Source organism: Nymphalis io, chromosome 28, assembly GCF_905147045.1.
Source record: "Nymphalis io chromosome 28, ilAglIoxx1.1, whole genome shotgun sequence".
In the NCBI taxonomy this organism is placed as follows: Eukaryota; Metazoa; Arthropoda; class Insecta; order Lepidoptera; family Nymphalidae; genus Nymphalis; species Nymphalis io.
Window position 1 is genome coordinate 4730125 of NC_065915.1, and position 17463 is coordinate 4747587.

General features: G+C 31.6%; 1 protein-coding gene across 6 annotated transcripts in view; it reads left to right on the forward strand.

Annotated features, from left to right (window-relative positions):
- LOC126779060 (probable nuclear hormone receptor HR3) overlaps positions 1–17463 on the forward strand; it is a 97880-nt gene that overhangs the window by 53160 nt on the left and 27257 nt on the right. Inside the window, exon 1 of one of the 6 annotated variants that reach the window (XM_050502854.1) lies at positions 14983–15863. The exons of 4 other annotated variants lie outside the window; for them this stretch is intronic. In XM_050502854.1, coding sequence (XP_050358811.1) covers positions 15563–15863 — 301 coding nt within the window. In that variant the 5' untranslated portion in view covers positions 14983–15562. Of the gene's footprint in view, positions 1–14982; positions 15864–17463 lie in introns of those variants that run through there. One more of the 6 variants, XM_050502857.1, reaches the window with a different exon arrangement.

Here is a 17463-nt window from a genome sequence, read left to right on the forward strand (position 1 = left end):
TCCTGTATGACGCTAAAATAGTTTTTTTATGGGAATGGCATTAATATCTATATTACAATAATAATTATATTTAAAATTATATATGTAATTTTATTGTCAAATTTTTACATTGTTCAACTATGATCATAAATACTTATTAATATATTAATATTAAAATAGTTAATAAATACTTATTAAAATTCAATTTCCAAAACGTATCACAACTTTGAGCATTGTCCTAATTTGACTTATTTATACTAAGAACGCAGCCGAGATGACCCAGTGGTAAGAACGCGTGAATCTTAACCGATGATCGTGGGTTCAAACCCGGGCAAGCACCACTGAATTTTCATGTGCTTAATTTGTGATTATAATTCATCTCGTGCTTGACGGTGAAGGAAAACATCGTGAGGAAACCTGCATGTGTCTAATTTCACTGAAATTATGCTACATGTGTATTTCACCAACCCGTATTGGAGCAGCGTGGTGGAATAAGCTCTAAACCTCAAAAAGGTAGAGGAGGCCTTAGCCCAGCAGTGGAACATTCACAGGCTGTTACGATACTAAGAACGAAATCAGTAGGAATTCGTCTAGGGCTCATTTTTAGCCTGGAAATGTTTCTTGATTTTAAAATAGATTTGCACATTATAAGTTTTAATTTGAAAGAACATACATAAATATATATTTATGTATATACATAAGTAGCACAATAAACACCTGATCTGTCTGTTGAACTGTCGTCTATATTTTCCTCATTAAATCATATTCTCGGTATGTCAATTACAATTGATTGTTTCACAATATTTTTCTGGGTCAATGAACTGATTCGTTTCTACTTAATTACAAATAAATACATCGAATAATATTTGGCAGGTCGTCGACCTTGGCCCTTATCAAAGGGCGAGGAATTTTATTCAATAATCGAAAGGAAGTATTTTTTATATAAATTACTTTGAATATGTACATATTTGTATAAAATCTTAAATATTAAGCTTAAGGAAAATGTGAAATTAATTATTAATTATTATTATTATTGGTTGTTTTTTGGTATTTTGGCGTGGGTACCACTATATTGTTCAAGTTTACCAATTCATCAGCATCATTGCATCCCATTTTGGGAGTATCATAGGTCTATATAAATATATTGGTTTGCTGGTGGGTTCGCTATCACCGTGTGACGCATTGAGAGACGAGGTAATATATAAAAATATTCACGTGGGTATCATAAATCGGTGGTTGAGAAATTGTCTCTTTTCTACTCCACGTATAAATTATTATTGCGCAATAGTTCTTATCAATAAATATATATTTTATTAAACCACACAAAGTTTACCTTTGATAGCGTACAAACAATATATATATTCATATTTATATACATACATATATAATATATAAGATATATATAAAGAAACTATAATTTTTCATATATAAGTTTAAGTAAAAATATTAACAATTAAAAGGCATGTATTTTGAATAGCTTAATATGAATAAATATGACTTTTTTATTTGTACGTGTTACAAAGAAACTATTGAATGAATTTTGATGAAATTTAAAAAGATGATAGCTCATATCCTAGAAAAAAATATAGGATAATTTGTAAGCCTGATGTATTCTATGTTTGTCCTGGGTTCGATTCCCACCCAGGACAGACATTTGTGTGCATGAACATGTCTGTTTGTCCCGAGTCTGGGTGTAATGATCTATATAAGTATGTATTTACGAAAGAAAAGTAGTATATGTAGTATATCAGTTGTCTGGTTTCCATAGCACAAGCTCTGTACAAGCTTAATTTGGGATCAGATGGCCGTGTGTGAAAAATGTCCCAGGATATTATTATTATATTATTATTATTCTATAATACCTTTCTATCCCGGAATATTTAATCATACCGGAAGTAAAAATTAATTTACATACCTAATAACACACCACGAGTTTTTTCATTATCAACTTTATGACTGCATACTTTATAACCGTATATTTGGCAAACTTGACCCCCAAGGTACCTTGAATATGATGGGGTGGCCTGTGTACTGCACGCTATCAAAAGTAAATATATAATACTTAATATAATATGTATGAAATTGATGTTGTTAAAGAGTATAAGTTAGCTCTATCAGCTGATAGAGGTCATTGAACTTTTTAACATTATAAATATTATATATATATATATATGTATTAGTAACTTTGAATTATTACTCTATGAAAGTTTAAAATATTTTTTTAATATAATTAATTTAATTAGAATTTGCATTTAATTGATTATAAAACAATGAGCATACCTAGCCTTATCTGAAAGGCAGTCATCACGTGTTATACCCTTTTCGCTCTGACGCGTATATAATTGTATATCCGTCCCTTTCTAAGAGTTTAAACGGGTGTCGACCGGGGCGATGACCGCCGAAAATTTTCTCAGGGTTCAACGAACGACCGCACAAAAGTTGATTGTACTTGCGTTACTTTTAAAATACTCAGCTATTTTTCGCGTATTTTTTTTTTGATAATAAATACATTAAAGCAAATAAAAAGTGTTTTTTTTTTTATTTCAAATTAAAATGACATAAAGACTCATTTTATGATATAAATAAATTAAATTATTTAAGAGATTGGTTTAGTTAGTAAAAATATGTTTTCTTCATATATAAATCACTTATATACTTTACTTAAAGTTTATAACTCAAAAGTGCCTTAGGTGTTTTTAATAAAACATGACATTGTTTTAATAAAATTTACCAATAACATATAAGTTATTTCCATATATATAGGAAGTGAAAAATAATAAATCATTTTCGAACTCATAAAACGAAAACCTGCTGATCGATTTTGATAAAATGACTACCATATGAAAGGTAGAAAAATTACCTATAAAATGATATATTATTTATTTATATAATATTACATGGGGTTGGGTAGGAAAAAAATCAAAGCACCGTTGCTCGGAGTCAGAGAATATTTCGGAGTTCAGTTACCTCTTCAACGAACGAAAGTGACTTGCGGTTTGATACTTAGCGATTTGTAGTGATATACCGGGTTTGATTTCCTGAGTAAAGAATTAGGTATCAGGAATTGTAATTATAAAACCAGCTGTAGTGGTGATGGGTTTTTTAAAGTACAATTTTTTGCATCGTGTGACGTTCAAGTGTGTGTTCAATAATCGGATGAATCGAATTCGAGTTAATTTTATAAATTTATTCTAGAAAACAAAACTTCGATTTAAATAAATTTACATATTTCGTTTTATAATAAAAACTTTCAAGTCTCTAAGTCTAAGAGTTTTTATTAATATAAATAGCAATTTAAGTATGTTTGTTCGTCCTTCAAAGTTCAACTGAAATCTATTCATAAATTGAGGTAGTTCATAAATAAATACTTATCATAACCCAATCAGCTTTGAAAAATGGCCGCAGCTAGAGCCAGCATTTCATGGATAACTTTTAGGATAGCCTAAAAGTTTTGTTTTTTGTTAAAAACCTGGCCACATTGTTTAAATATTTAATTTGAAAATTATTCGTTTTTAAAACGTATATATTTCAAATTCCGAATATAACTTATATAGTATGTCAGTCTCAGAGCGAAATCCAAAACATCGCAAAATTGTGTAACACGGGTGAACGACATTGGGTTCAACGAGACAAAGATGAACCAGTCTAACTTGAACCACGGTTCCATACTTCCGTGTTCGGTTGTCGTAGGTCCTTAAGCAATTGTTTCGTTTTTCGGTACATATTTTTTTTAATTTCTAAATTGATCTAATTTTATCGTAACATTATTTCTAGGTCTTTTTTTATTTATAAAAAAACAAACGTTATTGGAAGCTTTTGTAACCCACAAACGCTTCCTGTTTGTCTGTCTCCTTCTTTTGATTTTTTTATATAAACTACATTTTTTTAATTATTATAGTTTTGAATTTTATTGAACATTCAATCAAGTTTGACAATGAATGTTATTGGTTCGATTCCGACTAGGGCAATATTGTCACCCTTAGCAGTTTTTAAACTTAGGCAAATAATTTTATTTTACGCATATTTTTAAACTAAAAAAGTATCTGGAAGTTTTTTTAAAACACAAATTCTATTTTCCATTCTATAGGTCAGTACTAGGTAGGAGGTCAATGTCCTGAGGTAATTTGACGATACGACGTGCCAAATTTCAACCGCCTCAGACAAGGCGAGACTTGCTCAATTTTATTTAAAATCGAGTGAGCTAATGGTCTAAAATATTTTGTCATCGCTGTTTTCTGATTTTGGTAAACAGCTGGCATATTCCAAGCATATCCTGTGAGCCAGTGTCATACAATTTTAATTGAAAAAAACCCCGCTGAATTTCTTTCGCTAATTCTTCTCAGAAACATCCTGTTAATGTCCCACTGCTGAGCTAATTCCTCCTCTCTATTTTGAGGAGAAGGTTTGGAGATTATTCCACCACGCTGCTCCAATGCGGGTTGGTAGAATACACATGTGGCATAATTTCAATGAAATTAGACACATGCAGGTTTCCTCACGATGTTTTCCTTCACCGTTAAGCACGAGATGAATTATAAACACAAATTAAGCACATGAAAGTTCAGTGGTGTTTGCCCGGGTTTGAACCCACGATCATCGATTAAGATTTACGCGTTCTAACCACTGGGCCATCTCGGCTTCTTCTCAAGTCTGAGCTATTTCTACACTTGCTCACTCACGGTTCAAAGTCTTAATTAATACGAAAAAGGGAGAGTAAAGTTTGCCATCCATCCAATGGGTAAGTCGTCACAACTGATATTCGTAATAACTACCAAGAGTGCATAACGTATAAAGAGATTTATGAAAAGTTCGTTGTAATTGACAACTAACTAAAATTTTAAGGCTTGAATTTTTTTCAGAAGGTTTCAAATTGAAAAAGTCATTAAAATGGTATTGATTGTATAAACTATTTGTCTATACGTTTCTTTGTTTTGTTTTGTCAAAACGTTGACAGCTACACAAGAATGCTTTAGACACTTCAAGAAAACTTCGGCGGTACATCAAAGATATGTCAATCACAATGACTGTTTATATCCGATTAAAATACCACCGTAATTGGGTGACGTCAGTCGGGATTCGAACCCGCGTCAAGGTCGCTATAGTGTGACGCGTGCCTAAAAATAAACTTTTTGTGTGACAGTTCCTTGACACTATGAAACGTTGACCTAAGCGAGTAACTCATAATACTTTTGAGTGTTCTACTAAATGTATTGATTAATCTCTTTCCGTGTTATGAACTCCTGGTTTTTGTTATAAAAATTTACTTCAAATTCGTTCTAAAACAAAAGAAAGTTGTCAAAAACTATATTATTTAAAAATAAAATAAAATATTATTTAAAAAAATGCATTTTTATTTTTTTTAAATTAAAAATATCTTTAGTATTTAATAGTTTCCTGGTAGATAATATTCAGATATAGAATATTTTTCTATCTTTTACTATTTTATTAAAAGATGGTGGTAATTTTTCTTACAAAATAAGGGTCTTCTTATTTTACCCCGAATAAATTAAATGAATAAATAAATCAAAATCTATCTAGCTCGACATTCATTTTAAAATATAGTAAAAAACAAAATAAATGGACTCTTGCGAGGCTTCCTTCCATTGAGGAGAAAAGCTTTTGCCACCTTGCTGTTTCAATGCGGGTTAGCGGATTTTCTTCTGACATAAGTAATTAAGTTTTCACCGCCGTAAACGATATGTATTATAAATATAAATTAAAAACATGGGAATACGGAGTTGCGTGCCCGAGGTTGCCCGTTGTAAAAAATAAACAGCTTGTGAATGTCCCACTGTTGGGATAAGGCCTCCTCTCCCTTTTTGAGGAGCAGGTTTGGAGCTTATTCCACTACGCTGCTCCAATGCGGGTTGGTGGAATACACACGTGGCAGAATTTCAGTAAAATTAGACACATGCAGGTTTCTTCACGATGTTTTCCTTCACCGTCAAGCACGAGATGAATTATAATCAAAAATTAAGCACATGAAAATTCAGTGGTGCTTGCCCGGGTTTGAACCCACGATCATCGGTAAGATTCCGCGTTCTTACCACTGGGTCATACCGATTTGTTAAGATTAGTACTTAGATGAAACATACATAACTAAAATTAATGACAGCTAATACTTAAAAACAAACAAACAGATACAAATATTTTTTATTATAAAATATATAAAAGAAAATTATGTTTCAGAAAATTTTCAAAGCGCGTCGACTTTTAAAATAGTACACATCCTATTATATACATATAAAATCAAAATATCTGTCCGTTTAAACGCCGGATACGTGTGTACCAAATTCTATGAAAATCAGTTCAACGGTTGAGGCGGATAAGTAGAACAAGTAAACAAACATAAACGTTAAGCATAAGTCAGACTGCTGTACACAATTTTCTTTACCACGTGTGTTTAACTATCATAAAGGCAAAACGAATTATTATAATTATTCTTATTGATTCCTGGTACCCTAGTAACTTTTTATACTTACAATTATATTTTGGTATAGATAGGATTCTCCAGAATCCTCCAGGAAGCACCAAACCTTCTCCTCAAAAAGGGAGAGGAGGCCTTAGCTCAGCAGTGGGACATTCACAGGCTGTTACGAGGATCCCATCACAGGAAAGCTATTATATATTATATAGCTATCCTTTTCTCTATTGTTTTATATATTTCTTCTAACTTATGTAATGGGACATTTTAGAACTTATTTTAAAGTTAATGTCATAATTATCATACGAAAATTTTATACGGTCAACAAAATATAATTTACCGAAGGGTCTAAGGGCTAACGAGGCATTAATCCCTTAGTGACGTGCGGTTTAACATGTATAACACATAAATATATAGGGATGTTACATAGGATTTGAGACGGAACCACAAATTAAGGATTTTAGTAATTTGAGTACGAAGGGGATGAAATGGGGCGTGAAGTATTAAGTGATTCCCTAACACTAAGCGGGCGTGGCTGAGGCCGTTCACTTATCCCATTTATATACAATATATAAATATTCTAATTATATAAGACTCTGAAATGTCGCGTTTAAACATCAGGAAAAACTTAAAAGATATTTATCCTGGGGTAAAGAGAATCGCTTGAATGATTGTTTTTGCAGATAACATGGAAAATACTAAGCAGATATTAATGAAACTCTTCGATTTGATAGATTCATGTTCTGGCTTAACAATAATGATAGTTAAAACATTGTATTTAATTTGTGATATAGTTAAATTGTATATAATTATGTATGACTTAAAGATTTTTATAGAAAATAAACTGCATTGAATTAGCGCGTTAGTCTAGTGGATAACTTATAAGTCTGTGGATCCCGAGGTCTTGGGTCAATCCTCAGGTCGGAACAAATAAAAATGATTAAGTTTTTCATTGCTTGGCAGTGTTGGCATCAAATTATGAGATTGCATACATGTTTGCACACACACTATAAATGTGTTCTGTGCATACCCATAGAAAGGCCGACGTGGCAGAAATACCAGGATATCATAACAATAACATAATTTATTTGAACATAGCATACTTGAAGCAAACTTGTAATATTTATAACACAAGCGTGTCACATTATATATATAAGTATACATAGAAATCTTGCAATTCATGTACTTTTAATGAGTCAATGTAATTCCAACTCACTCCTGACTCACAAATATACGTAGTTTTGTAAGACTTTTGAACCCTGATTTTGGGGGTCATTATACCTAAGGCCGTTTCCCCCTAAGGGCGGAATGAATGGACGGTAACGAGTTACCGCTTTATTAGACATGTTACTACTTATCTTATAGAACAGTTTATTCAAAAGAACCATGAAAAGCCGTGCTTTTTTACTGACGTCTAATTTTTGTTTTTGTTATTTTGTTCTTTGAAAGTGTTGGGTTTTTAATCTGTATTCACTTAAAATTTGGCATGAAATTTAAGGTTAAGGAAACAATTATCGTGTTTTTGTTTACAAAATAACTTTTAAGTTTGTAATTATATACTTCGGAGTTCAAATTGCATATAAAATATATATTTAATGTTAAATTATTTTCAATCTTAATAAATACATCTGTAAAGCGAACACATGTTCAAACATTTATTTGTAAAAGTAGCATATTTTAAGTTTTTATTTAATTTAATTGTATAAAGACGTGACAATATTAACTAAATCGAAGTCCATGCCCTATAAAGCACCTTGTAAGTATAATACTCAAGTCGTCTATGTAAAAGACCTTTTAAAAAACAATTAGTCACCTGCGCTTGCGTTGTGTGCGTGTATGCGTGCGTTCAGCGAACTCTATTGCGCAGTGGAGCAGCCGTTGACCCACCACGTGGGTAGGAGCGTCTTATCGTTGCTTCCCGGTGCCATTTTTGTTTCATAACTCCCGCGCTTTTGCGCGTTCGATTCTCAATTGTATTTCTTGTCGGTTGAAATATTCATGAATTTATTATTAACAATGAATAAAGCCATTTTTTTTTTTATATATGACAAAGATGGAATATTTGTAATCCAATTTTTTGTTTTTTTTTTTATAATGTTATTTTTTTAATTTAAATATTATGTGTAAAATGTATACTGATTAATATAATTTGTTTATTCTAACTATAACTTTACCGGTGCTTAAGACAAAGTGATTTATGTACATACCATTTAGGGCATAGGCCGTTATACTAGCCTTAATTGAAAAAAAACGAAAGGGAATAAAAACGTTTTTAGGTTAAATACTCTGAGAGCGAAATTAAGTACATTATACTTAACATTTATAATAAATCTTTTATAGAGTTTTAGTTCTGAAATATAATTGTGATTATAGGATTGTTTCTGATTATAGAAAGTATTTAAAAAAAGGAAGTAAATATTATTTTAAAAGTGGAATAAATGGAAAGGATATGTAAAAATTGATTTTACATAACGAATAGAAGTAACAGCATTGTTAATGTCCCACTGTTGGGCTGGTTCGTGAGGATTTGAACTTAATCCACCATGATGACCCTTTCCTTCTTCGGTACATGAAAAAGCCGGTGTTGCTTGCCCGGGCTTGAACCCGCGATCACGTGTCCTACTGGGAGGCACACACATATATGATCACATATCGAATTCAACTACGATAATTAAATACCAAATCGCATTTGTTAGTCGAACGTTTTCGAATGTAAAACTGTTTCGAACAACAGTTACTATTTAACGGCAAAATTTTCAAAAATCGAACCTCAAGCCTCCCTGGATTTACACTTACAATTTTCAAAAGAGTATATTTTTTTGAAAATCGAATACTTGCATTACACCGTGACGTATCGCGTAACTGTCACTTATAAATCGGCGATCAATATCGCTATCTCGGTTCGGCGGCCGGTCGGCGAACCCCGAAACCGGGGTCAATGGCACTTCTAGCTGGACAGTTGCTGAATTTCTTTCACCAGATATTTGCGAAAATATAGAATATACAAGATAAATAGAATTTTATATTTAAATCACATTGCATATAATATTTTTTATCCTTAATCAAATTTTCAAGAACTTTCTATACTATAATGTCTCATAATTATGTTCTTAAAAAATAAGTCAATATATATTTTTTTTATTATAATTGCGTTCCAACATTTTAAAGTGTAGAGACGGTATATATTAAACTTAGCACAGCGCAACCTATTTTGGGCTCCTGTATCCCACATATAACTGTATTTATATATATTATAAAAAAAAGAAAATGTAAACATTATTGTCTGTGGGAGAGAATAAAAAAAAAAAAATTAAATAAAAAAAAAAAAATTTTTTGTTCAATTATTCAAATAAAGAATTGTACAATATATTGTTATATATTATATTTATAAACACTGTTACACCGATCCCCCAATACACCCCCACCAACCGAGAATCTATTGTGGCATTGTTCCTCTAGTAAAGGTTAATGAGCTACAATAAGGGCAGGAGGGATGATAGTAACTTTGGTTGACATTTTTTCGGTAGCATGGTACACTTAGACCTGAATTTTATATTTTTAAATAAATGTAATGGCATAGATTCGAGGTTATTAATATTAAATCAACTGACAAAACTACTGTTTGTATTAAAAATTTAATGAAATAGAAAATAGCTGTTGACAATATTTTTAATGATAATTAATAAAAAAGGTTACATATAATAAAAAAGTTACAGGTCAATTAGTTTAGTTAATTAACAATAAAAATATATATCTAGCATCTATCAGTCATAGGTCATTCCAAGTTCAAACGTAGGTTCATAGTTCGTTGGACGCGCCCCACGACGGATCGGATTTGAATTTCGAATGTTCTCAATTTGAACTTCCGAATTCATTCCATTGTCGTTTCAACATTTTTGCTTGCGAAATACTGACGCCATGTTGTTCTCGGTTTTGAAATTGAAAATTATTTTGTTTTAACTCGAACGATATTCAACGTTTCAATAAAATCAAACAGCAAGAAGGTTATATTTCATTAAATTAATTTAAATAATAATTTCATATAAAATATTTTTAATTCATTTATGTACGGTTACTTTTTAGTTACTTTTTAGTTTCATTGAATGTTATTGTAATTGCTTAATAAATAAGAGAATAAATATATACTTATAATATGGAGGGTCTAAAAGTATTTAAGCAACTAGTTCACATGATATGATATATTTTATATTTAGGTTATGGTTATAAAGACAGAATATTGGTGTAGTAACTGCAGATTATGGGATCTCGGTCTCAAATTCGGGCAATGCCGATATAAGTTATGGGAAGAGTCAAGATATTCTATGATAGATAAACATTTTACAAAAATCCCTTAAAATTCTACTAAGGTTGCTTAGTTCTATTTTAGCAATATAACCTCCTTTTTCTGTTATCTGTGTTAAATAAAGTATAATTGTATATTATTATAAATATAATAGAGAGCTTTAAATGAAAAGTACCTAAAGCTATTTTTCTCAAACGCCCTGGGGCTCTAACGGCACCGGGCTCTCAGAACATTACCTACATATATATATATATATATATATATATATAACTGAATGACTGACTTATGAACGCACCGCCCAAATCACTCGGGCTAGCACCATGAAAATTTGCATACCCGTTATTTTAAAAGAGTAGGTTAGATTTGACCCCTAGGGCAGTTATAAAGGGGATGAAATTTTGTATGAAAATCCGAATCTTTTGCTTGAATTTGGACCACACAAATTACATTATACATTGTATGAATTAAATATTCTTAAAAAAATAACATTTATATTATATATAAGAGAAAGTATTTTTATTCTGTTATCAGTCATTACAATTTAAACTTGAATGATAAGAATGCATTAAATTATTTCGAATATGTTATTATTTCGTTGTTTAATTGTTTTTTTTATTTATATACATGTAAATTCAGCCAAATTACACAAATAAAAATTAGTTTTATAAAAAAATGGAATTTTCTTTTGTATACATTGTATATATTAATTGATAATAAGGAACAATTTTCATTTAGCTGTCGTACTTACGGTTGGGTTATGTTGCCCTGGTACTTTCGTATCAGGTAAAACTAGATTTTAGTACGCGATTGTTGCGTTAAATTTTATGGTCTTATCCCGTTTTATACATAGTTTATATAGGTTGAAGTTTAAGAGTTGCTACAGCTTCCCTGGGATCATAGGTTAGTGATCTCTCTAGTTTATTACGCGAAAAAAAATCATATGTAACTGGTATTTCCAAAGATGAGCGCGTTCAATCATACCGACTTCTTACACTTTAAGTATGTGATATATAATTACTTTTTTTTATAGAATAGGAAGGCGGACGAGTATATGGGCCACCTCATGGTAAGTGGTCACCAACGCTCATAGACATTGGCATTGTAAGAAATGTTAACCATCGCTTACATCACCAATGCGCCACCAACCTTGGGAACTAAGATGTTATGTCCCTTGTGCCTGTAATTACACTGGCTCACTCACCCTTCAAACCGGAACACAACAATACCAAGTACCGCTGTTATGCGGTAGAATATCTGATTAGTGGCTACCTACCCAGACGAGCTTGCACAAAGCTCTACAACCAGTAAACTATACATATATATATATATAAATATGTATATACATATATATAAATATAAATATATATATATATATATATATATATATATATATATATATATATATATATATATATAAAACGTCAATGTCTACGTTTAGCTATTATTGAATATAAAAATATGCATGAAACAGCACCGAAAATAAAACTACAAAAATAAAGAGCACTGAATTTCCGTCACGCCCGCCTTAAATTTTCCAACCATTTCCACGCGGCCGGTTTTTGATGGCGGCGACCTTGTGACGTCACATTCCTCCTCTCACTCTCGCCAGCTTATTGATTCGGGGGTCACGTGCTCGAGTCATTAATTAAACCACTTTGACTATACATTTTGTGTTTCTATGAAAGATGTGTGTAATGATTTCCAGCAATATATTGAGACATGACAAAACAAAAAAATAAATAAAGCATGTTTCAACTTATACGTGACAGCAATTAAACGATTTAGCATCAAGTACTTTAAAAAAACAACTCCTGAGTAATTTTTCCTCAATAAAATATATATACAATATTAATTTATATTTAAATAGCTTTTATTACAAAAATCGTCTGCGCCAAGTTTATTAATAACTTAATTTGTTCTAAGCGATTACATTGGTTAAAAAAATTTATAGCCTTTTTTAATTTAACTGACTTAAGATTGCGGTTACGGTCCGAAAATAGAGAAGGAGGCGTATAGGGTTTCGGTTAAGTTTGGTATTAGATGACGAACAAACAAACATACGTCCTCCTAAACACGCAGAATCACCCCTCCACGGATCTTTGTCAAATTAGGCTAATAAGACCCACAGATTTAAAAGTAATAGGGCAGCATGAGTTTTTAAGAGTTAAGGCCAGACATCACATAGATAATAATAAAATACAGAAAATAGCTTTTTAATACATATATGATGTAACAGCCTGTGAATGTCCCACTGCTGGGCTAAAGGCCTCCTCTCCTCTTTTTGAGGAGAAGGTTTGGAGCTTATTCCACCACGCTGCTCCAATGCGGGTTGGTGGAAGTACATATATATTGATAATATATTTCTTTTTATGTCACTTAAATAGATCTTAAATGTAATGTTTTTTTTTTATTATAAAATAAGGTATTCAGGAATGGGCATTTGTCTTGCATAGTGATAAGAACACTACGCTTATAATTTTTAATCATAATATACATATACATAATTATATAGTTCTGTGTACATATATAGGTGTAATTTAATTTTAGGCAACCTTTTCTTAGTTTATCATATCTGGCATACATGTTATTCGTGTCAAATACATTAATTAAAAAGAAAAAAAATATATATTAATAAGTATTTGTTCATGTGAATAAACATTTTTGAAAATCGAGTGTTCGAATCTTAAAATTTATTTTTAGAACGATAGCATAATATGACACGAGATTGTCGATTTTTAGCACTTTCGTAAAGGCAAATATTTTTTAAATCTAGACTTTTGGAACACGTTCGCTATTTGATATTTGTCGTGTTCCTTTTTTGAATTTATTTTATTGTCTCTTTGATTTATGCGTTTACGATTGGAAAGGTAAGCTTCGACATTGTTTATATAATATTAAAGAATTGTCATATAATTTGTGAATAAAATATTTGTCTATAGTAATAGTTGATGACTTAATCTATTTGATATTTGACTCATTTTATTGGTTACTCAAACTTCGTAAATTTTTATTAGACTTTATGGTGTTTTTTTAAAAAAAAAAAAGAGTTATAAGCTATTTTAGATGAAGTGTGTTTTCATAAAGATCGATAACTAAAACTTTTATTTCCTTGTTTTATTACAATATATTTTTGTTATTTTTATTTACAAAAAATATAATAATAATAAAAAAAAACTATTCAAATAATGCTTACAAACAGGATTACATTTTATTCCTTACTGTAATCATAGTTGGGCAAAGACGGTTCGTATCTTGAAAATTCAATGACTCGACTATTTTTATTATTGCAACATTATTTTATTACACTAATCAAAATCAATATAATAATAAATATAAATAAGAAAACAAACAAAACATTTTACATTAAAATATTACTTGTAAATATGTATGGGCCGACCCCCGCGTTAAATAAAAAATCATTATAACCGGTTGGTAGATCATTTTCCGGGGTCATCGACCTGTTCAAAACAATAGTGACGTAATTTGAAAAACGATCAACGAAAAATTTTTTTTTCAAATATCGAATTGCCAAAAACTGCAACCGCCTAAGAATTCCACATTCGAACTAGAGTTCAATAGCATTTCACCGAAATCTACTTTGTTTGGGTCTCGGGGTCAACGACACGGTGTGACGCCGACGCGTCTGTGTGCGCGCGCCGCGTCCATACAGCGGCACGCACACATCGATACAACCACCTTACGTGACATCGACGCCGGCTAGCCTATTTTATCTCTTAATTACTCGTAGCCTGCAAATATTTTCCAACATCTAATTACATTTTTAGTACATTTACGGTCGTTGCTTAGATGTTCCGTTGTAATTTTGTCTTAACAGTGAAAATTGGGGAAAATTTTTCGCTCATCTTCTGCCGGGGCGACTGAACTATCACTAGCTAAGTTGATTATTCGGCCGAATGAAAAAAATATATAATTTTTCGTTAGCCCGGCTCGAAGATTCGTCAATGCGTCAGTCAGCTCCGAGCCGTCCTGGCGTCGACATCCTCCGCCAGTCGCAGACGCGTAGCCGAGTTGTGAACAACCTATAGTACAAAAAAGAAACGTACAAATTTTTTCTCTTTACACTAGTGAGGTGGACGCATTAATTTTTTTTTTATGTGACAGTGCCTTTAAGTGCGTGTGACCAGGATTTTCATAAATGGAACGTGTTCCCGTCCTAATTTGAATTTAACATTTGACGTAACGATTAACACGATTTTAGATAATTGAACGAGCTTCGATTAACTAAAATCGATTCGTTTTTCAAATATCGAATTTAAATTTACGCTTTTCAAATTCTCTTAAACTTTTCCTTCTGCTTTCGTTTTTTTTTTACAGATTTTTTTTTTTCTGTATTTGCCAATTGAAATATTAACAGTATACGGGAGCAAGTGAAATTAAAAAAAAAATACAATAAATTAAAAAGTGCCTTAGTAGAATGTTTATTTAAGACGGAAAGAAGAATAAAAACAAAGACCACGGCGACAAAATGCCAAAAAACTTGTTACTTTTCAAAAAGTTAATACCAGAAATAAACTTCGCGAAAAGGAATCTTACATCGCCGCTCGGCCGGAACATATACATCAGTTAAATAGTGGTGCTTAAATCAACCAAGTTGAAAAACAAATTTAAAAAAAAAGTTAAAAACAAAAATAAGACAGAGTGCCATAAAGTTTTTCTCGAAGAAAAAAATCTTATGGTGTGACAAGTTGCCTTAGCCGACAAAGTTGGAAATAAAAAAAAAATAGGAACACCAAAAATCAGTGATACTAGTTAAGCCGCAATGCGAATACGATTCGTGCGTCTTCTCAATCATTGGTCGAAGGTCACTTAAAAAGTTAAATTTTGAAAAAAGAATAATGATGAATAACAGTCAATTTCACGAGTTGTTCGGCTCTCAGTGGCCTCCGGACCAGCATGGGGGTCACTCGTCGGCATCGACGATGCTGCACCAGGGACAGAATTTGCCCCAGGGTATGCAATTGAAGAGAGAGCCTCACACTGAGGTCCAGGGCGTGATGCATAACCAGATGGGTATGGACATAACATCAGGATCTGTGGCCGATAGCACCTCACCCCCTCCAGGGAATAGTGAGGGGATGTTCGGTTCCTCTATATCAGGGATGTTCATGGACAAGAAAGCTGCCAACTCGATCAGAGGTAAATGTCAGTGTTTTTTTTTTTTTTTTTACTTTAAAAAAATATTTTAATGTCGGAATTTGGATCGTTGCCTTAAATCTCAAAGACCAAAAGCGAATTTAAATTAGACATTTATTTCTTTTGCCTTTAGACTACTATTATAATAATGTAGCGATATAAAAAAAATAGTAATTGATTTTTTTTATAATTTTTTTTTCATAAAGATTCTCTAGGCTGGTGTATTATGCTTGGATATGTACTAAACATAAAACCTTAAGCTTTCTGCTCCGTCACTCGTAACTCAACTATTCGTCTTGGATATTACGTAATCCAGACATGATAGATATTTATATAGGCTCATTCTATAAAGTAACAAATATTTTGTCTGGTCTATAATTAACAATTGTTTATATTGAACTTTGAGAAATATTCAAGTAGTAGTCCCACTAGTGGGCAATAATCGTTTATTTCGATACTGTAGGCGATTCAAAATTTCTGCCATGATTTATGCTGTATGATAAATAGCTTATTCGATAAGAGATAAATTGATAATAATTTAAAAAATTAAGGTTACTTGCCCGGATTTGAACTGACGACCTTTGATTAGGATCCACGTGCTCCCTCAGTTATACTCAATGGTCGGCTTACATTATTCTTTTTAACTGTGTAGGATTTCTTTAATTAAATATTTAACAATATTAAAATATTTCTTAAACATCAATGTTAGTTTAAATGATAACTTACATAAATATAACACGTCTATACTTATTTAATATATGCAAAAGTAACTGTCTGTTTGTTACGCTTGCATGATTAAGCTGAATCGATTTTGATGAAATTTGTCATGAAGTAACTTGGATACCTAGGACGAACTTTTTTACCCTTAAAGTATAGTATATCAAGTATATTTTGCTTCCCTATTTAATTGGTTTCTTGTTTTATGAAATCTCATTTCTGTTTTAAATCCACGTGACAGTATTGAGCCGAGATGTCCCAGTGACACTTGAATCCTAATCGAAGACAGTGGGTTCAAACCAACGCAACGGAATTTCATGTGCTCATGTGTTTATTATTCATCTCGGGCTCGGTGATATAGTGAGGATGCTTGCATGTGTCCACGTGTATCCACTAAGCCCCATTTAACCGCGTGGTGGAACTAGATGTTTTTATCTCAGTCTTTTGCATGGAGTTTGACTTTTATATAACGATTATAAACTATATATAACTAAAACTATATAATATATATAACTATGAATATTAATTTACGATTATTTTAATGCAAATAACTGTTTGTTTATATTTGATAGATCCAAAGTTCCAAATATTTTATTTGTGTTCACTATCAAGTGTGGACCGATTTATTAATTTCAAAGATTATTTTTATTTTATGTTTTATAGTTAATTGTAAATTGTTACATACATTACAATAAAAATATATTTGCACACATTTTGATAATTTTAATATTGGTTGTATTAATGATGTATTGTAACTTATAAAGTAAAATAAAATAACAGCCTCTAGATGGTGGGCATAGGGTTTAAGGAGGTTGGGAGCTTAACCCATCACGCTGTTCACATGTGGGTTGAATTTTATGCGACACCCCGGCAAACTCTAAATGAA